At 42.7% G+C, this 23536-nt stretch overlaps 1 protein-coding gene across 1 annotated transcript in view; it reads right to left on the reverse strand.

Annotated features, from left to right (window-relative positions):
* Positions 1-250: 250 nt before the first annotated feature.
* The window catches only part of LOC122938974 (NXPE family member 3-like), a 40619-nt gene continuing 17333 nt past the window's right edge, over positions 251-23536 (reverse strand). Inside the window, exons 2-6 of the mRNA XM_044294881.1 lie at positions 22503-22991; positions 14375-14595; positions 12943-13013; positions 12655-12861; positions 251-1637 (exon numbers count right to left, since the gene is read on the reverse strand). Of these exons, the coding sequence (XP_044150816.1) occupies positions 1102-1637; positions 12655-12861; positions 12943-13013; positions 14375-14595; positions 22503-22991 (1524 nt within the window). The 3' untranslated portion in view covers positions 251-1101. The remainder of the gene's footprint in view (positions 1638-12654; positions 12862-12942; positions 13014-14374; positions 14596-22502; positions 22992-23536) is intronic.

Raw genomic sequence — 23536 nt, forward strand, 5'->3', positions numbered from 1 at the left:
ATCAGCTCTCCTGTCTCTACTGTATTCTGCTGTTAGTATGGGCAACATAACGTTGATGACAGGTTCCCTTTAAAGCCAAAATGAAACACTGACCTGAAGCTGAAAATTTGTGTAACCCAGTAAACAGCAGAAACCATATGAAAATGGTAAAACTATGCAAATTAGCTCATTACAGGAAAATAATAATAATTTTAACTATCTTTATTTCTATAGCGCCAACATATTCCACAGCACTTTACAATCAGGGGGTTCAAGTACAGAGTCATAAATAACATAGCAACGAACAGGTCAACAATTACAACCAGAGGAATGAGGGCCCTGCTCACAAGAGCTTACACTCTACGCTATGAGGAGATGGCCTGACACAGAAGATAACAACAGCCGGTTTTGTACAGTGGTCGGCCATCTTATCACAATAGGGGAGAAGATATAAAACTGCACGAGCCGTCACCAGACGATATATGTAGCGCCTCTGAGTGCAGGGGTGTAAATATTTGATGATGGATCAATGATGGGGATGGGGGCGGTGAATGGAGGAAAGTTAGATCAGAGGATGAGATTGGCCAAACTAAAAATATATGTTTTATGGAGTATCTAAAACTGTGGATGTTGTGAATTCATCTACTGTATTTGCTTGGGGCAGAGCATTCCAGAGAACTGGTACAGCAAAACTAGAGTCTCCTCCAAATAGAAGAGTGACCCCTCAGAGTGACCCCTCTGAAGTCGACTTGTGCTCACTTAGTTACATATATCCGTTTTAGTACTCGATCCTTTCCTTCTTCCAAGAGATAACACCACGTCAACAGAAGTGTATGGCGGCAGCTTTCTCCTCTCTCCCCATAGACAACTGGTTGCCATATACGCTCATCTAGCCAAGGGTGTATGGAGAGTCAAGAGCATTCAGCCAATGGCTGCACCATTATTAAGAGCAGTAAGTGTTTTTTTTCCTATGTCTAACCCATCAGATTTGTTCTTTATACCACAACATACTGTACAGAACAGCTCGTGATGTCTCTTTCAGGCATAGTGAAGGTGGAGGTTGTGGTCCTATGTTCCAGCAATGATGATGAGGATTCCTGTCACAATGTTGTCTGTACCAACCTATTCTGGACAAATGTAGGAGAGCATCGAGTCCACCATATTCTTGATTATGATTTCCGAAGGGTGAAGGTCTTTGGGCAGGTAATGGCAGGAGGTCATCTGCCAGGCATCTATTATTGTAACTGGAAGTCCTGAGAAGACGGCCCTCATTAGGGTGTCCAGCTGGAGGGACAGCCAGTCACTGCCGTGTTCATAGAGGAAGCCGGTGTTCCCGGACTTGATGATGACCTTGGTCTGGGGGCTTCGCTTCAATAACCGGACAACGGCATTACGGATATTTCTTATCCTCTGCAGATAAAATTTTACCGGGAATAAAACAAAGTGCGCCATGCAGTTTATGACAATCACCAGGTCATTGTCCCCTTCGCCAATGTTATCCAGCTCATTGGCGATGTAGTGCAGGTCATGTACACGTGTGCGAAGCATGGTAAGTGGCCTCTGGTGTACTCGCCATTGTACTAGGTAGCCATGATCAGTATCCGTGGCCAGCAGCACTACAGGGGCATAGCTGACATTACGGTCCACCTTCTGTAGAGCTGCCAAAACAAAACACACTGTTATATTACACATAGGTGACATCATTCCATATACAGTTTAAGAGGATGTACTCAAACCACAACATATCTCCTATGTACAGAGCCATCCAATAAACATCAGTAGCCCTGATGGAGATAGCAAGTACACACCTATGCTACCTTCATCAGTCCTATACACTGGAAGCAGCCACTACCATCAAGGTGATGCCTGCAAGTTATTGTCTTTGCTGCAGGTGCAGACATTCTTCAGCTATGTTAGGACACAGTTCAGCTGCATTGTTTACAAGAGTCTAAGGTATTATGAAATTCACCATGCCCCCCCCCCCTCAGGTATGACCGTGTCACAGGTTTTTAGGAATTCCGAATGGTGATGCGCCCTTATTAGTTTTGTGTGTGTCACGGTGCTCCTACCTGGATACTGTCACTCCCCAGGGTTAGACTCCATAGCAATAAACGGAAGAGTTGTGGTTTTTGGTAGAATAATCCGAGTCCAGACTTTATAAAGTTCAACAGCTTTAAATGAATAAACTTGCATCCAGACAATATTTGGTCTTTTCTTGGCTCCAGCAGGTTTTGGGGTAAACTGGCAGGCAAACTTGGATACCTTGCTATCTCTTTCTCTGCTGTGCTAAACTCTGGCTTTGGTCTGGTAGCTAGACTTACTCACAGTTCTTCTACCTTTGAGTGGAGTGCCTTTGGCCATTGACCCCCTCATAATACTCTGTCTATAAACTGTAAAAGTGCTCTATGAGCTGCTTCCCTTTGGAGACCCCTGCTGAAGTAGGGGGGGGGGGGGGGCATTCCGCTGATTGTGCCATGTCTTGTATCTTTCCAACCCCACTCTAGACTGACTGTAGCTTCCTAGAACTCTTCCCTTGGTAGGAAGAAGAACTAGCTGACTTATGCGCAATAGGGGGGAGAATGGAATGGTATGTTCCATTCTATCTAAACATCTGTTTCTGCCATATACATGTAATATGCATAGTTTACCAGCAGGTGTAATACAATACATACAGTGGATATAAAAAGTCTACACACCCCTGTTAAAATGCCAGGTTTCTGTGCTGTAAAAAAATGAGACAACGATAAATCATTTCAGAACCTTTTCCACCTTTAATGTGTCCTATAAACTGTACAACTCAATTAAAAAAACAAACTGAAATATTTTAGGTGGAAGGAAACTAAAATAATGTTGCATAAGTGTGCACGCCCTCTTATAATTGGAGATGTAGCTGTGTTCAGAATAAGGCCTCATGCACACGACCGTTGAGTGCATCCGTGTCCGTTGTTCCGTTTTCCGTGATTTTCAATGGGTCCGCTGAAAACTCGTAAAATGCACCGTTGTTCATCCGCGTCCTTGATCCATGTTTCCTGTCCGTCCAAAAAATATGACCTGTCCTATTTTTTTGATGGACAACGGTTCACAGACCCATTTAAGTCAATGGGTCCGTGAAAAAACACGGTTGCACACAAGATTGTCATCCGTGTCCGTAGGCTACTTTCATACAGACGGATCCAAAGATCCGTCTGCATAAAAGATTTGTGAAAACTCAGATCCAACAGTATATTCTAACACAGAGGCGCTCCCATAGTGATGGGGACGCTTCAAGTTAGAATATACTACGAACTGTGGACATGACTGCCCCCTGCTGCCTGGCAGCACCCGATATCTTACAGGGGGCTGTGATCCGCACAATTAACCCCTTAGGTGCTGAACCTAATGGGTTAATTGTGCATATCATAGTCCCCTGTAAGAGATCAGGGGCTGCCAGGCAGCAGGGGGGCAGACCCCCCTCCCTCCCCAGTTTTAATTTAATTGGTGGCCAGTGCGGCCCCCCCGGCCCCCCCTCCCTCTATTGTATTAATTTCATTGGTGGCCAGTGTGCGGCCCCCCCCCTTCCTCCCTCTATTGTATTAATTTAATTGGTGGCCAGTGTGCGGCCTCCCCTCTCCCCCCCGATTATTGGTGGCAGCGGAGAGTTCCGATCGGAGTCCCAGTTTAATCGCTGGGGCTCCGAACGGTAACCATGGCAACCAGGACGCTACTGCAGTCCTGGTTGCCATGGTTACTTAGCAATATTAGAAGCATTATACTTACCTGCTGCGCTGTCTGTGACCGGCCGGGCGCTCCTCCTACTGGTAAGTGACAGATCATTAAGCAATGCGCCGCACAGACCTGTCACTTACCAGTAGGAGGAGCGCCCGGCCGGTCACAGACAGCGCAGGGAGGAGAGGGGAGGCCGCACACTGGCCACCAATTAAATTAATACAATAGAGGGAGGGAGGGGGGACCGGGGGGGGGCCGCACTGGCCACCAATGAAATTAATACAGTAGAGGGAGAGGGGGCCGGGGGGGCCGCACTGGCCACCAATTGTGCGGATCACTGCCCCCTGTAAGAGATCGGGTGCTGCCAGGCAGCAGGGGGCAGTTATGTACACAGTTCATAGTATATTCTAACTTGAAGCGTCCTGTGTTAGAATATACTGTCGGATCTGAGTTTTCACGATCTAACTCAAATACGATGGTATATTCTAACATAGAGGCGTTCCCATGGTGATGGGGACGCTTCAAGTGGAGAAAACTCCGATCCGATGGTATAATAGGGACTCCTGGCTTTACATTGAAAGTTAATGGGGGACGTATCCATTTACAATTGCACCATATTGTGTCAACGTCAAACGGATCTGTCCCCATTGACTTGCATTGTAATTCAGGACGGATCCATTTGGCTCCGCACGGCCAGGCGGACACCAAAAAGACTTTTCCCTCATGTCTGTGGATCCTCCAAAAATCAAGGAAGACCCACGGAAGAAAAAACGGACAGAGATCACAGAACTACGGAACCCGTTTTTGCGGACTTCAAAAAAAAACGGTTGTGTGCATGAGGCCTAAAGCAATCACATTTAAAATCATGTTAAATCTGAGTCAGCATACACCTGCCATCATTTAAAGTGCCTCTGATAGACCAAAAATAAAGTTCAGCTGCTCTAGTTGGTCTTTCCTGAAATTTTCTTAGTCGCATCCCACAGCAGAAGCCATGGTCCACAGTGAGCTTCCAAAGCATCAGAGGGATCTCATTGGTAAAAGGTATCACTCAGGAGAAGGGGACAAAAGAATTTCCAAGGCATTAGATATATCATGGAACACAGTGAAGACCGTCATCATCAAGTGGAGAAAATATGGCCCAACAGTGACATTACCAAGAACTTGACGTCCCTCCAAAATTGATGAAAAGACGAGAAGAAAACTGATCTGGGAGGTTACCAAGAGGCCTACAGCAACATTACAGGAGCTGCAGGAATATCTGGCAAGTACTGGCTGTGTGGTACATGTGACAACAATCTCCCGTATTTTTCATCTTAATATGTCTGGGCTATGGGGTAGAGTGGCAAGACGAAAGCCTTTTCTTACCAAGAAAAACATCCAAGCCAGGCTACATTTTGCAAAAACACATCTGAAGTCTCCCAAAAGCAAGTGGGAAAAGGTGTTATGGTCTGATGAAACCAAGGTTGAACTTTTTGGCCATAATTCCAAAAGATATGTTTGGCCCAAAAACAACACTGCACATCACCAAAAGAACCCCATCCCCACAGTGAGGCATGGTGGTGGCAGCATCATGCCAAGGGGCTGTTATTCTTCAGCTGGAACTGGGGCCTTAGTTAAGCTAGAGGGAATTCTGAACAGTTCCAAATACCAGTCAATATTGGCACAAAACCTTCAGGCTTCTGCTAGAAAGCGGAACATGAAGAGGAACTTCATCTTTCAGCATGACAACGACCCAAAGCATACATCCAAATCAACAAAGGAATGGCTTCACCAGAAGAAGATGAAAGTTTTGGAATGTCCCAGCCAGAGCCCAGACCTGAATCCGATTGAAAATCTGTGTGGTGAATTGAAGAGGGCTGTGCCCAGGAGATGCCCTCGCAATCTGACAGATTTGGAGTGTTTTTGCAAAGAAGAGTGGGAAAGATTTGTGCCAAGTCAAAATGTGCCATGCTGATAGACTCATACCCAAAAAGACAGAGTGCTGCAATAAAATCAAAAGGTGCTTCAAAAAAGTATTAGTTTAAGGATGTGCACAATTATGCAACCACATTATTTTATGTTTATATTTTTTCTTCCCTCCACCTAAAAGATTTCAGTTTGTTTTTCAATTGAGTGGTACAGTTTATATGTCACAATAAAGGTGGAAAAAGTTCTGAAATGATTCATCTTTGTCTCATTTTTTTACAGCACAGAAACCTGACATTTAAACAGGGGTGTGTAAACTTTTTATATCCACTGTACATTGCATAACAATATTATTAAGGCACAATTTCAAAGGACCTGGAGTCAAATGCACAGATGGCATTCTTTGTTAACCATTGGAGACAGTAGCAGGGTGTAGGAATTGTAGTGCCCCACTCTGGGTTACTATAGAAATTCACGTCCTGGTTCATCAGAAGTTCAGCCTGCCTTTATGACCTATGCTTTACATTGCAGCTTTGCTTGCCCAGATTAGCTGCCATGTGTAAGCAAAAGGTGAGGGCATGGAGGGATAAATCCTATTACAGTAATAATAGAATACGATGAACTATAGACAAAGAGATGGTTCCTCCATGGATTGCAGGTACATTTGTGGCGTTTGGTCACCCATGAGCCTGTCACTGGTTAGCCATTTGCTCTTCTTTTGACCACTTTTGGATGGTAATAACCACTTGCACACTGGGGACATCCCATAAATCCAAATGTTTTGGCGATGCTGTGACTCAGATATCTGTCCGTCACAATCTGACCTTTATGATAGTCTCTCAGATCTTTACATTTCCCCATTTTTCCTGCTTTAAAAAAAATCAGCTTAAAAAATTGACTGTTCACTTGCTGCTTAATATCTCCCACCAGGTGCTACTGCAACCAGGTACTACATTATTCCCTGTCCTTTTAATCTTATCGCTGATGGGTGTAATATACAGACAAATGCACATGCACACTCACCATATACTGTACATGATACACATGATCTATTGTCTTTAGGGGCATCTGCAGGAGTTACTACAGGTGTCTTAAATATAATAATGAGCAATATTCATCTACAGTATACAGTATAAATCTGAAGATGCCGGCCTTCTATAGAGTAATGAGGGAGGAATTGTAGAGAGCGATGAGGAGAAAGCAAAGCTATTAAATATTTTTTTCTCCACTGTATTCACTGAAGCAAATTAACTGTCAGATAAAATGCAGAATGTAAAAGTTAATTCCCCATTAAAAGTGCCCTGTTTGACCCAGGAAGCAGTACAGTGGCGTCTTAAAAAGATTAAAATAGACAAATCGCCAGGACCAGATGGCATAGAAACATAGAAACATAGAATGTGTCGGCAGATAAGAACCATTTGGCCCATCTAGTCTGCCCAATATACTAAGTACTATGGATAGCCCCTGGCCCTATCTTATATGAAGGATGGCCTTATGCCTACCCCATGCATGCTTAAACTCCTTCACTGTATTTGCAGCTACCACTTCTGCAGGAAGGCTATTCCATGCATCCACTACTCTCTCAGTAAAGTAATACTTCCTGATATTACTTTTAAACCTTTGCCCCGCTAATTTAAAACTATGTCCTCTTGTAGCAGTTTTTCTTCTTTTAAATATTCTCTCCTCTTTTTCCTTGTTAATTCCCTTTATGTATTTAAAAGTTTCTGTCATATCCCCTCTGTCTCGTCTTTCTTCCAAGCTATACATGTTAAGGTCCTTTAATCTTTCCTGGTAAGTTTTATCCTGCAATCCATGTACCAGTTTAGTAGCTCTTCTCTGAACTCTCTCCAAAGTATCAATATCCTTCTGGAGATATGGCACAATACTCCAGATGAGGTCTCACTAGTGCTGTGTAGAGCGGCATGAGCGCCTCCCTCTGTCTATTGGTAATCCCTCTCCCTATACACCCAAGCATTCTGCTAGCATTTCCTGCTGCTCTACGACATTGTCTGCCTACCTTTAAGTCTTCTGAAATAATGACCCCTAAATCCCTTTCCTCAGATACTGAGGTTAGGACTGTATCACTGATTTTATATTCTGCTCTTGGGTTTTTACGCCCCAGGTGCATTATTTTGCACTTATCCACATTAAATTTTAGTTGCCAGATTTTTGACCATTCCTCTAGTTTTCCTAAGTCCTTTCCCATTTGGTGTATTCCTCCAGGAACATCAACCCTGTTACAAATCTTTGTGTCATCAGCAAAAAGACACAGCTTACCATCGAGGCCTTCTGCAATTTCGCTGATAAAGATATTAAACAATATGGGTCCCAGAACAGATCCCTGAGGTACCCCAATGGTAACAAGACCTTGGTCTGAATATACTCCATTGACTACAACCCTCTGTTGTCTGTCCCTCAGCCACTGCCTAATCCATTCAACAATATGGGAGTCCAAGCCCAAAGACTGCAATTTATTGATAAGCCTTCTATGTGGGACAGTATCAAAAGCCTTACTAAAGTCTAGATAAGCGATGTCTACTGCACCTCCTCCATCTATTGTTTTAGTCACCCAATCAAAAAAATCAATAAGATTAGTTTGACATGATCTCCCTGAAGTAAACCCATGCTGTTTTTCATCTTTCAATCCATGGGATTTTAGATGTTCCACAATCCTCTCCTTAAGTATGGTTTCCATTAATTTCCCCACTATTGATGTCAGGCTTACTGGCATACACCCCTGTATCCTAAGAAAATTAAGTAATGTCATAGCCAGACTCTTATTTCTGATATTTGTGGACTCTATACTGACAGGGAATGTTCCACAGGATTGGCACATAGCAAATGTGGTGCCAATATTCAAAAAGAGTCCGAAAACAGAGCCCGGAAACCATAGGCCGGTAAGTCTAACATCGTGGGTAAACTGTTTGAAGGTTTTCAAAGAGATGCTATCTTGGAGTAAGTCAATGAAAATAAGCAAATACCGCCATATCAGCATGGCTTCATGAGGGATTGGTCATGTCAGACTAATTTAATCAGTTTCTATGAGGAGGTAAGTTCTAGACTTGACCACGGCGAATCAATGGATGTCATATATCTGGACTTCTCCAAAGCATTTGACACTGTACCACATAAAAGGTTAGTATATAAAATGAGAATGCTTGGACTGGGAGAAAATGTCTGTATGTGGGTAACTGTCTCAGTGATAATAAACAGAGGTATTAACGGTACACATTAAGATTGGGACGCTGTCACTAGTGGGGTACCACAGGGGTCAGTATTGGAGGGGTCACCGTTAATAATGGGGTACCACAGGGGTCAGTATTGGAGGGGTCACTGTCACTAGTGGGGTACCACAGGGGTCAACATTGGAGGGGTCACTGTCACTAGTGGGGTGCCACAGGGGTAAGTATTGGAGGGGTCAGTATTGGACCCAATTCTCTTCAATATATTTATTAATGATCTTTTTAATGGGCTCCTATGACCAGTTTTGAAGAAAGGCAGGGACACAACAAAGTCACTTCAATGCAGTTTATTGCTTGTTCCAGCAACTTACAGTTCAGTTCAGCCGGATCGCAGCAGGGACAAGTAGTCAGTTCATATCATCCACAATAAAGTCCTGCAGTCTTGGGGCTCCTTTACAAGCATCCACAGGCCAGTGTTTGCTTCACACACTCCTTGCAGGGTGTGATCTGCAGCGTCCCACACAACAGACACACCCTGCCTCATGCTGCTGACTTTTAAACACAATCGTGGACATGGGCCACGTATAAACCCCAGAGTGGATCGTGGGGAGTAAGCACCCACTCAGCTCTTTGCTTACTCTCAGTAAAAGCCAGGTTCGGATTAGTTGTTACTAGATATACTAGGTAACACCAATGTCGACTATCTATCTTAGTGGACACTCTAGATTCCGGCTTCCATTCCACCAAGGTGGCACAGCTCAGGTGCACCACAGCAAACCACAATATGTATCTCCTTAATAGGTTTCCTGCACCATTCTGGGAGATACATACCATCCTTCATATATGAGGCCTGTCACTGCCTCACATCTTGTAGAAGGCTTGCACAATAAAATTATTTTTTTTTTTACAAATGACACTAAACTGTGTAAATTAATTAACACAGAAGAGGACAGTATACTGTATATACACTACAGAGGCGAGTATACTGTGCATATATACAGTACAGACCAAAAGTTTGTACACACCTTCTCATTCAAAGAGTTTTCTTTATTTTCATGACTATGACAATTGTAGATTCGCACTGAAGGCATCAAAACTATGAATTAACACATGTGGAATTATATACATAACAAAAAAGTGTGAAACAACTGACAATATGTCATATTCTAGGTTCTTCAATGTAGCCACCTTTTGCTTTGATTACTGCTTTGCACACTCTTGGCATTCTCTTTATGAGCTTCAAGAGGTAGTCACCTGAAATGGTCTTCACTTCACAGGTGTGCCCTGTCAGGTTTAATAAGTGGGATTTCTTGCCTTATAAATGGGGTTGGGACCATCAGTTGCGTTGTGGAGAAGTCAGGTGGATACACAGCTGATAGTCCTACTGAATAGACTGTTAGAATTTGTATCATGGCAAGAAAAAAGCAGCTAAGTAAAGAAAAACGAGTGGCCATCATTACTTTAAGAAATGAAGGTCAGTCAGTCCGAAAAATTGGGAAAACTTTGAAAGTGTCCCCAAGTGCAGTCACAAAAACCATCAAGCGCTACAAAGAAACTGGCTCACATGCAGACCGCCCCAGGAAAGGAAGACCAAGAGTCACCTCTGCTGTGGAGGATAAGTTCATCCGAGTCACCAGCCTCAGAAATCGCAGGTTAACAGCAGCTCAGATTAGAGACCAGGTCAATGCCACACAGAGTTCTAGCAGCAGACACATCTCTAAAACAACTGTTAAGAGGAGACTGTGTGAATCAGGCCTTCATGGTAGAATATCTGCTAGGAAACCACTGCTAAGGACAGGCAACAAGCAGAAGAGACTTGTTTGGGCTAAAGAACACAAGGAATGGACATTAGACCAGTGGAAATCTGTGCTTTGGTCTGATGAGTCCAAATTTGAGATCTTTGGTTCCAACCACCATGTCTTTGTGCGACACAGAAAAGGTGAACGGATGGACTCTACATGCCTGGTTCCCACCGTGAAGCATGGAGGAGGGGGTGTGATGGTGTGGGGGTGCTTTGCTGGTGACACTGTTGGGGATTTATTCAAAATTGAAGGCATACTGAACCAGCATGGCTACCACAGCATCTTCCAGCGGCATGCTTTTCCATCCGGTTTGCGTTTAGTTGGACCATAATTTATTTTTCAACAGGACAATGACCCCAAACACACCTCCAGGCTTTCTAAGGGCTATTTGACCATGAAGGAGAGTGATGGGGTGCTGCGCCAGATGACCTGGCCTCCACAGTCACAGGACCTGAACCCAATCGAGATTGTTTGGGGTGAGCTGGACCGCAGAGTGAAGGCAAAAGGGCCAACAAGTGCTAAGCATCTCTGGGAACTCCTTCAAGACTGTTGGAAGACCATTTCAGGTGACTACCTCTTGAAGCTCATCAAGAGAATGCCAAGAGTGTGCAAAGCAGTAATAAAAGCAAAAGGTGGCTACTTTGAAGAACCTAGAATATGACATATTTTCAGTTGTTTCACACTTTTTTGTTATGTATATAATTCCACATGTGTTAATTCATAGTTTTGATGCCTTCAGTGTGAATCGACAATTGTCATAGTCATGAAAATAAAGAAAACTCTTTGAATGAGAAGGTGTGTCCAAACTTTTAGTCTTTACTGTATATATATATATATATATATATATATATATTTATATATATACTACAGAGGACAGTATACTGTATATATATTACAGAGGACAGTATACTGCTACAGAGGGATCTGGATAGATTAGATGCTTGGGTAGAGAAGTGGCAGATGAGGTTTAACACTGACACATGTAAGGTTATGCACATGGGAAGGAATAATGCAAGTCACCCATACATACTAAATGGTAAAACACTGGGTAACACTGACATGGAAAAGGACCTAGGAATTTTGGTGAACCGCAAACTAAGCAGTATAAACCAGTGTCAGGCAGCCGCTGCCAAGGCCAATAAGATAATGGGTTGCACCAAAAGGGGCATAGATGGCGGTGATGAGAACATAGTCCTTCCACTTTACACATCAATAGTCAGACCACACATGGAGGACTGTGTACAGTTCTGGGCTCCTGTGAACAAGGCAGACATAGCAGAGCTGGAGAGGGTTCAGAGGAGGGCAACTAAAGTAATAACTGGAATAGGGGGACTACAGTACCCTGAAAGATTATCAGCATTAGGGTTTTTCACTTTAGAAAAAAGACGACTGAGAGGAGATCTAATTACTATGTATAAATATATCAGGGGTCAGTACAGAGATCACTCCCATCATCTATTTATCCCCAGGACTGTGACTGTGACGAGGGGACATCCTCTGCGTCTGGAGGAAAGAAGGTTTGTACACAAACATAGAAGAGGGTTTTTTACGGTAAGAGCAGTGAGACTATGGACTCTTTACGGTAAGAGCAGTGAGACTATGGACTCTTTACTGTAAGAGCAGTGAGACTATGGACTCTTTACTGTAAGAGCAGTGAGACTATGGACTCTTTACGGTAAGAGCAGTGAGACTATGGACTCTTTACTGTAAGAGCAGTGAGACTATGGACTCTTTACTGTAAGAGCAGTGAGACTATGGAGCTCTCTGCCGGAGGAGGTGGTGATGGTGAGTACAATAAAGGAATTCAGGAGGGGCCTGGATGTATTTCTGGAGTGTAATAATATTACAGGCTATAGCTACTAGAGAGGGGTCATTGATCCAGGGAGTTATTCTGATGCCTGATTGGAGTCGGGAAGGAATTTTTTATTCCCCTAAAGTGAGGAAAATTGTCTTCTACCTCACAGGGTTTTCTTTGCCTTCCCCTGGATCAACTTGCTGGATAACAGGCCGAACTGGATGGACAAATGTCTTATTTCAGTCTTATATACTATGTTAATATGTTAACCGTTTCAGTAACTCACATGGGATGAACTTTACAAGGTATTGCCACCACTGCATAAGCGTTGAATCTCCAAACATGTAGACAACCTTTCCCTTCAGACAGGAGGTGATGTTGGATGGAGAAGTGAAGCGTCTGTTCCTGCACACACGAGACTGCCACACGTCCTGATAATAATACCCTGAGGGGTCCGGAATGGGGAGTCCAGGTCTACAAACACTTTTATCCCCTGCAACAATATTGTGCAATGACTATTCATGGTACCAGAAGTAATACATCCACGATTGTCCCACCTCCCGAATGTTCTCACCTGTGCTGGAAGTCTGGGGAAGGATGGTGATTTGTCTCAGAGTTGATGAAATTGTCTGATCCGTGACCGACCTGTGAGGACACAACATATAGACTGGGATCTGGTGGTTCTTAACTTCAGACATTATGTTTATTGGTATCCCTACGGAGATTCATAAAATCCAGTATGTTATACCTACTCATAGTTCTTGATTGGTAGTAGAACATTCTAGCCTATGACCTGCTGTGTTTCCACAGATGTGCACCTGAATCACTTGAGATGGTAGTCAGATGGTCCTAGTGCTAACTACAAGTACAAAACAATCCAACTGACTAATGATTCATCTGGGACCAGTCGTCCAGGATGTCTTCAATGATGACTACTAGTGATGAGCGGCAGGGGCAATATTCAAATTTGCGATATTTTGCTAATATTTTGAAGCATATTTGTCATAAATTCATATATTCTTGATTGCGAAAATCGGCAATGTAATATTTGCGTAATGCGCGCAAAATACAGGTGTTGGTCACTTATGCAACATTTTTCAAGCTGGTATAAGTTTTTAAGTTTCCTGGGAATGGAGAACATGGTTGGCACAGCAGAATATTACAATAGCTGCAATAGTGCTCCAATATATTTGTGCTTGCAAATTTTCAGCAATTAATGATGCGCATATTTTTTCGCAATATGTGCAACTTGTGACATCACAGCACTATGTCTGTAGCAGGTATGTATGGACAGCAGAACCTGTCACACTACCTAACACCCTGCACTGGAACCTATCAGCTACAGTAGAAATTCATCTAACCTACACTGACTATCTTAATTATATATATAAGCCAACTAACTGTCTAATGTAATGAGTGGAAAGCACAGAGCTCAGCAATGTCACTGCTGTCTCTCTCAGAACTGCAATAAACTGTAGAAATCGGCTGCTGGGGAGGTTCTTATATAGTAAGGGGCAGACAACTTTCCTATCGGTTGTTAGGGATGTTGCTAAGTTCAGACAAAGACATTGCAGCCTTCTCATTTGCCCACAAGCAAGGTTCAGACAGGATTATTGGTTCAGATGAAAAAAAAAAAAAAAAAGAATATTCGTAATTATGAATATATAGCACTACAGTATATTCTAAATGTTAGCAAATTCTCGAAGTTGCGATATTCGCGATTAATATTTGCGATTCGAATATTTGCGCCCAACACTAATGCCTACGTATAAGAGTGAAGACTAGTGAGCAATCCCAAGGAAGTCAACTGATCTGGGTAACCTTTATCATCTCCTTCCCCAATAAATGCTCCCTGCACATCTACATTCAGCATAAACTAATACCCACCATATTCCTTATGTAAAGATGGGACTTATGAGAAGGTTTGAGTTGGGGCGACTATTGGGCACAACACATAGAAACCTGACATGATGTAATGTCTGATGTTCATTCTGACTTGTACTCACTTTTGTAGAAATTGCTGCTCGGTGGCATTGAGTATTGGGTAGCTGCCACCTGCTGAATGCTCCTGGTAGGCACTGCAGGGAAAGCCCTTTGGCCGGTTGCAGAACCACTCCTCTCTGGATTGTACGTCACGGTATGTACACACGTCAGGTCCTGGAGGCTGCACATTACATTTCACCGTAGCGCTGCTTCCATTGTGGATGAAATATCCATTGAAGTCAACCTGTTCAATATCAGTATTAATAAGTCAGAGCAACTGGAGTTCTTGTATTTTTTCTTGAAGAGGTTTCACTAGTCATCTGCATGTCTTTCTCAATTAGAATGACTTGTACGAGAATTCTCCTGCATTAAATACTGTTGACTCGTTCTTCAGTCATGCATGTAAGGAATTGATAGCATTTGCATGACTGAAGCTGTTAGGTGGAGTTAAACTGCCTGGGGAGAGGTGTTATATCTGCACTGTAAGTGGCTCTAGCTCAGGAAACCTCATGCATATAATTGAAACTGTCACTTTACCCTGTGCAAAGGACAGAAGGGAAGCGGGGAGAGCAAGGCATGGGCAGGGATAGGAGGAACTCTGATTTGTGATCCTCCTTTATGACTTCAGATTACTTTTCAGACTTTTTTCGGTCTTTTTTTATCTAGAAAATAAGAATTTGAGCAGTTTCCCATTTATTCACCACTGTGCATATATATATATATATATAAATGGAAATATCAAGGGAAGCTATTCTGTGTTAAACCTCCTAAAAAAACAAGGGGCCACTCCCTACGCCCGGAGAAAAACAGAATCAGTCATAAGAGGTGAGAAGCTTTCTTTACAGTGAGGGCTGTGAATCTCTGGAGGAGACGCAGGAGACGCTCACAGCAAATCCAGGAGATGCTTCAAAAAGGGTTTAGATGACTTTTTACTTCTAAATAACATTGAGGCTTCTGACAAGGCACAGAAATCGTCTTCTACACACCCTTTCCCTTTGGCCCAGCCTTTTTTGTAAAGAAGATAGACATTGATCCAGGGATTTGTTGGATCAATATAATAGGATCACGGGTTGGACTTGATGGACTTTTGTCTTTTTCCATGCTTAACAACTCTGTGCACATAATTTATTGACTCCGTGGCCCGAGCATTTATTAAAGTCCAAATCACAGCGTCAGAATCAGTTCATACAGTTTACATTGTCTAAGTCCTTTATCATAAAACACACAGATTGATTCTTAATACCTATCAGTCTAGTCTTACTAAAGAACAATGGCGCCATAAATAACAGTTTTCTTTTACCACTGAATAAAGAGGGAGCGTGGAGAGAGGGGCGCGCTCAGGAGACTTCTCGTGATGTTTCAGATTGTTTATTTTCCAGAATAGAAGGAGAAATAATTTTAGCAGATTCTCATTTAAACACAACTGTGCAACGCACCCCTTTGCGCCACTGACGTAATAGTACATCAGCCGAGAGGTGAACAGAGCGGAGACATCGGCTGATAACTACATATTCGAGTCCCAAGAGGAATACAAATTACAGAGAAAAAAGTTGTAAATAAAAAAAGATAAACAATAAAAATAAACATTATTGGTATTACCACATTTATTATTATATAAAAATTTGTAAAATAACTTTTTACTAATTTGCCATTTTTGGTCACCTCTCTTCCCTCACAATTTTTTTTTTTATAGAAAATGATCAGAAATTCATATGTACCCCAAAATGGTAGTACATGGAGTTTGTATGTTCTCCCCAGGATCTCTGGTTTCCTACCACAATCCAAAGACAGACTAATAGAGACCTTAGATTGTGAGCTCCTGGGGACAGCGGGATGATAATGTCAGTAAAATGCTGTGAAATATGTCAGTGCAATAGAACTGACTAGGGGGTGACTGGGGGTCATTATTCTGAATGGGGGGGTGACTGGGGGTCATTATTCTGAATAGAGGGCCACTGCGGGGTCATTATACTGTGTGCGGGGCCCACTGATATTTATCGCCCAAGGGCCCACATGACCTGGAGCCGGCCCTGCATGGATCAGCTCCTGTAAGTATTTTACAGCATACAGGTAAATAGCGTATAAATGACAGTGAATGGAAATGGCGCGTTACTGAACTGTCCCTATACGGAACTCGTCAGCAGCAAACAAATCTCAAACACAAAAAACATAAAAATACAGGTCCCAAAAATACAAGAAAACACACTAGACTGTGTGGAGCTCCAGATTTCAGAATATACACTAAACTATAACAAGATCAGAATAACAGGATCTGAGAGGAACTGCACACGTCAAATAATAGACCTGATGACCAGACTCAGTACTAACTTTATTGTGTGTGTCCTGGAAGACCGTAAGACGCCCCACCACTCTGGCAAGGGGAAACCCGCTAACCCAGAAACTGGTGAAAGCAAGTGACGGTTTTAAGGGATAATACTAACAGACAGTTGAGAAGGAAGTTGAGCATAGACATAAGTCCTCTCTAACCAGTTAACAGGAATTGTCGGAGCCTTTACGGTTCAGTACAGCCAGTCCTGGGGAGAGTTCTGCTCTGCCTCAGTCTCAATTAGGTTATAAGAAATGGAGGAAAGGTATCTGCACCCCCTCCGTATGTAGGAGAAACATGTGAGGATTATTATAGTGGTCCAAGAGAGGATGCTGAGCCCTCTGTGGGAATTAAACTGACCAGATCTTATAAAACTCCTCCCCTCTCGATCCAACATCCACATAAGCACCAGTCAATGTTCACACACAGTTTTAGGATCATTCTAAATTGTCCTGTGAATTTATTAGGAGAGATTTGTTTGTTCTGTTACAGTTGCTGTTGGGGATTAGCAAGACGGGACACCTACATGTCACATCCTCAGTTATGCCCATTCATCTACCAAAGGGTAATTGTTTTTTATATTTGGAATGCCAACCTCAGGATCTGCTACTTGATCCGGTTCCTCCTGAGGTTTGGGCAAATGCTGACCAAGATGTTGGCCTTATCTCTTGTACACCATATCAGGCAATGCTTAAGCTCGGCACTGCACCTGTTTATATTGAACAATACAATATCCCCTTTCCCCAGAAAAAGAAAAGGGGATTCATTCTATGTTGATGGAATTCCTAGAGGCAGGGGTTATTGAGGAAATTATTATTAGTAAATGCACAGATCATACCCATAGCCCCTGTGGTTCCAGACGTACCATCTCTGCTATCGGCTATTCCTGTCCATGCAAAGTTTTTCTCTGCTATTGATTTAAAGAATGCATTTTTTATGTCCCAGTTGACAAGGAGACACGGCCACTCTTTGCCTTCACATTTAAATTTCGCCAGTATACTTGGTGTAGAATGCCTCAGGGTTATGTAGACTCCCCAGTAGTCTACTCCATTGTCCTCCAAGTTACACTGCGCCCTTGGACTGCCCCTCATGGTTCTGTCCTTCTACAATATGTGGACGATCTCCTCATATGTAGTTCTACTCGGGAGGCCTGCCAGGCAGACTGTGTTAGTTTATTACTGTGGTTATGTGAATGTGGTCACAAAGTTTCTAGGAAGAAATTACAATGGTGTATGGAAAGTGTTGAGTATTTGGGCTTTGTTCTCAGAAAAGGTGAGAGAAAAATCAGCCATGCCAGAATTACCGCCGTACTGGGTCTACCCCGCCCACAAACCAAGAAAGACATGTTGACCTTTCTTGGCATGATTGGTTACTGCCGCCAATGGATTGCTGATTGTTCCTACTATTCCTACTATGATAATACTCTGAGACAAGTCACCAATACTGAGATGCCTGACTTCATCAAATGGTCTGATGAAATGTTACAAGCTTTTAGTCATTTGAAATTTGCAATGGTTTCCAGTCCTGGTTTGGGCCTACCCGACTATGGCATGATGTTTCACTTTTTTGCCAGGGACAATTGTAAAACCATGGTGGGAGTCCTGGCGCAGGATCATAGAGGCAATTTCTGCCCAGTTGCTTTTTTCTCAAAAGTGCTTCCCGTACAGGTTCAGGGCATGCCTGCGTGTCTCAGACATTTGGCAGCCTGTGCTATGGTCACTGAGATGGCCACGCCTATCACCCTAGGACATCCCCTCACTCTACATACCTCACACAATGTTCAGGCCCTGTTGAGGAACATACATACACAACATATGTCAGCACAAAGACTGAGTGGATATGAAGTTTTGTTGCTATTTAATCCTCAACTTCATATCAAATACTCAGCACCCACATTCGGTCCAATGGCTATACTGAATACCCTACTTGGCTATAAGGGGGAGCAGGATGATTTGACTCCTCCCCATGCATGTACTGAACTTATACATGAACATACCTCACCTAGGCCTGACTTACATTCCACACCCATTGAAGGAGTACCTGATATTTTTGTGGATGGATCCTGTTCCCGCCCTAATGACAACACTTATCATGCAGGATACGCTGTGGTTCAACTCCCTGAGGTTATACTGGAATCGAATCCTATACCTTTTCAGTCAGCCCAAGCAGCTGAACTGATTGCCCTCACTAGAGCTTGTTGTCTTTTTGAGGTGAATGATGTAAATGTATACACTGATTCCAAGTATGCCTTTGGGGTTGTACATGATCATGGGGTAATCTGGCAGAGGAGAGGCTTCATAGCTGCAGATGGGAGACAAATCTCACATTCCACCCTAGTACATGATCTCCTGGCCGCCATCCAATTACCAAGCAGAGTTGCTATTATCCATTGTAAGGCACATACTGGACTCCAAACGCACATAGCTAAAGGGAATGCCCTGGCTGATCAGGCAGCAAAGGAGGCTGCTATTAGAACGGCAGCAACAGTTCAAATGCTTCCCTAGTTCCAGACATTACCCTTACTGACAATCTATTGCTAAGCCTCCAGGATTTGTCTACCAGTAGTGACAAAATAGAATGGCAGTCGGTAGGTGCAGTACAAGACCCTGATACAGGTCTTATCTGCAGAGAGGGGATGCATGTATCCCAGTTGCAAGCGCCCAGATTTTAATTGCACAATATCATGGTCTTGGCCATAGGGGAGCACAGGTAACCACTGACCTCATTCAGAGAGATTTTTTTTATGCCAAGTCTCAGATGAAAGGTACAATCTTATGTTTCACGGTGTATTACATGTCTCAGGAACAACCCAAATAATTCAAAGAAGGCCCAACACCAGCATCTGAATTACCCGACTTTGCCATTCACTCACTTACAAATTGACTTCACCCATATCCCAAAGACAGGAAGAAAGTAGGAGTATGCCCTTGTAATTGTGGATATGTTCTCTAGATGGCCGGAGGTCTTTCCTACCACCAATGAAACAACACAAATTGTGGTAAACATTTTGTTACAAGAGATCAGAGAACAGTCTTGTTCAAATTGACTCAGATAATGGCCTAGCTTTTGCATCCAGGGTATGTAAGGAGCTTTCCAAAGCCCTTAGGATTGACTGGAAGTTCCACCTCCCTTATCACCCACAGAGTTCCGGGGTAGTAGAAAGGATGAATAGAACAATTAAAGAAAAGATAAGGAAAATTGCTGGAGGAACGTTCACTAATTGGAAAAAAATATTGCCTATAGCCCTAGCAGAAATTAGGATGCAGCCTAATAAGAATACTGGTTACTCACCATTTGAGGTCCTAATGGGAAGACCCTTCCCCACCCCTTGGGGTCCAAAGGCCCCTGTGATAGAAAAAGGGGATCTAGAAGCAGTACAGGCAGAATATGTGAGGAAACTTGTAGAAACTTTAGATCTAATTGAACGAGATGTTGCTTGTGCCTCTCCTTTCTCTCCACAGGAACCTACGCATCCTTTCCAACCAGGAGATGTGGTGATAGTCCAGCACCTGGCAAACGGATGAAAACAGACTGAGTTCCCGTTTGGACCACCCACACGAGTGGTAGCAGTCACCAGAACAGCGATTCTCACAGAAGAGGCTCCAATCTGGATTCACGCTAGCAGAGTGAAAAGGGTTCCTGAGGCTTCTTCTCTGGTGACGGACAAAGACAAAGAGGGTGAAGCAGGTGTGAAATCCCTGAACAAAGAGGGAAGCTCAGAAGAAGTTTCCCTGAAAAGTGCCTTGCCACAGGCTGAAGATGATGACCCCACAATATTCTGGGAGATTTGTTTGTCTGCTGATAATGATTAATATTTGTGTTTTCTTGCCAGTCTGGCTTATAACTACATGTATGTATCACCCAGAGGAGATTAGTTTCTTCTGCGGTGCACCAAATAATCAGTCAGTATATAAAAGAGCTCAGGAGCAAGATCCCTTTGCTCCCATCCCCTTTTATTCTGAGCAGAATAGTATAGTCAGGATGGCAAATGCCCTAAATGTTAGTTCATTGTGCCTTAAAGACTTACAGAGCCCACGGGATCTTATACAAACATGTGTTATTGCTGTGCCTACACCCGATGAATCCCTTCTTGAAGCCTGGTTGAAGCCTAACAATACACAATCTTTTATTCCCTTTTATGACTTCTGTGGGGAATGTCAGAAATCAGGAAATAGCAGGGATAATATTAGAATAATTACTATTAATGTGACTGCAGCAGAGACTTGTTTTACCTTTTCCCAGGATATGACTTTATATTGTGATAATAGAGACATAAAAAGTTGATTACCTAAGAATAGTGTATATGATTATATTGACGACAACTGTAAAAAGAATAGTAGGCTTGCTGTTGTAATAAGACCATTGTGACTCCCGGTTTTATCTATAATATAATGCTCCCTAAGGGATGGTTTTTGTCTTGTGGTAACAACACCTACAATTACATTCCTGCTAATGTTATTGGAAGTCCCTGTGTGTTATCCAGGCTGACTTTGGCCCTTCCCAGTCAACCCCCTATCAGGAGAGCTTGAAGATCGGTTACCAAGACTTTATGAAAAAACTGTGACTCTACTTTACCCCTTTTCAGCCGTGCAGAATATACAAGTTTGGGCGCCTCTATATTAGGAGTGCCTGGACTGGCTATATATAATACTCGTACTATAAATTCTATTGCATGTGACTTGGCTAAATCTCTGAATCATACCTCTATCGCCTTATCAGACATGCTTTTAGGTCTACAAGAAGTAAGAGGAGCAGTGCTAGAAACTAGATTTGCTGTGGATTATCTGTTACTTAAACATATTATAGCATGTCAAAATTTTAAAGGAATGTGTTGCTTTGATTTATCTGACCATTCCAGATCAATCCAGTCCCATATTCAAGCGTTACATGAAATTGCCAATAATATCAAGAAGGATGTTGATTCATCCTCTTGGTGGGACTGGTTATTGAGCTGGCTGCCGGATTTGAGTTGGTTAAGAACATTATTTATCAGTATTATAATTACTACTTACCTCTCTATGAGAGAAAGAAGATAAGTCATATTCATGACTTAAGTGGGGATTCAAGGGTTAAATAGAATAAGCTATATGATCTGTATGAATGTCAGGATGTTGGGTGACATCATACTAGAGGGTGAATGTATTTACATTAGCATTATTTCCATAAAAGGAATTGTTTCTACTCAGCACCAGTGTAATGTGAACCACATCTGTTTCCTGTATGAATGGATGTATGTATAACAGGGTGTATTCTCAGAATAAACTCAGAGCTGTTTCAGAGACCATAGTGTGTCATTGAGACATAGCTCTCCAGGCGCCTGTCTTTGATGAAGGAGGAATCAGGGTGCATTCAGAAGCAGAACACTTTCAATGACTAAGATGACAGGTGCTAACCAATGGCTGACATCTGCCAAACACTTCATCTGCCATGTTGGATTTTTTTTTTTGTGTGTTTATAAAAGTTTCTAGAGCAGAATAGCATATCTCATTCCTATCAATGGAAGCCCAAACCAGGCCACAGATATCGGCCGAGGTCTACTAGAAGTTTTTATATTAATCTATAGCATTATCATCTAAAAGGACAACTATCACAATCCATGAACAACCAGTTATTTAGGAAATGGCCATCTAAACTACCTAATGAAGTTGTCTGAGATAATAATAATAGATACATGCCTTGGAACGGGAAAAAAATCATTTTACTATGCCCACTTTAGCTCTAATGTATGGAGCATAGTTATCTGCAATCCCTTAATCTGCTGGCATCAGAGTAATTTATGATCCGATCAATAGGAATCAAAACTAACACAAAACCTCTGCTTTCACCTTGTCGGCCCGAGAGTCCCTCTTCCTGCTTATAATGGAAATGGCTTCACTGGAATGTACCAGAGAGATGTGAACCTCAGCGTCTCCAGGCCAGAGCAGAAGGAACGTGGCTGAATATCTGCCATTTCTGTGGTCGGTGACTGCACCCGTTACTCCAGCTTTCAGCTTTGGAGAATGCAGCTTGACCTGAAAATAATCTCCTCCATAGGTTTTTGGTCGACCATAATGATCCCGAGCAAATATGACAACAGTTATACGATCTCCTATGTGGTAGACTTCTTGTGGATGCAGCAAAACATAAAATGTGGTCTTTGGACTTGTAGAAGACATGAAGTCCACTCCACTGGGGACCTCAGGCCATTCAATGAGCTTGATTAGTCTTTGGATCTCTTCTTGGTCTGAATTGGATGAGATTTTTGAAGACAAGTTGCTGACAGGTGGTGGATGCCATTGACCTGGAGATCTTATTGTGAGCAATTGGAATATGATCTGTAAAAAGACATAAGAATAAGTCAAAGAAAACAAGATTTCACAGATTTATTGTGCATTTTATGTTGCTCCTTATGCTAAAATATAAAGGTGCTAATTTGTCTCTGTTATTTTACACTCAATAAGGAGAAATGAGAACAGAAATCTTTGCTAATTTATTGAAAATAAACACTAAAATCTTTTTTGGACATAAGCTTTCCACCCCTTTACTCAGGACTTAGTTGAAGCCCCTTTGACAGTGATTACAGCCTCCAATCTTCTTGGGGATAATGTCAAAGGTTTACACCCCGGGATTTGGGGATTTTCTGCCATTTTTCTCTGCACATCCTCTCAAGCTCTGTAAGGTTGGATGGGGACCTTCGGTGGTCAGCCATTTATAGATCTCTCTAGAGATGTTCCATTGGATTCATGGTTTTGGCTGGGCCACTCAAGAACATTCCCAGAGTTATCCCTAAGCCATTCCTATGTGCTTAGGTTAATTGTATGGTTGGAAGCTGAACCTTCACCCCAGTCTGAGGTCCTGATCTCTGGATCAGGCTCTTATT

This window comes from Bufo gargarizans, chromosome 5 (genome assembly GCF_014858855.1).
Source record: "Bufo gargarizans isolate SCDJY-AF-19 chromosome 5, ASM1485885v1, whole genome shotgun sequence".
Taxonomy (NCBI): domain Eukaryota; kingdom Metazoa; phylum Chordata; class Amphibia; order Anura; family Bufonidae; genus Bufo; species Bufo gargarizans.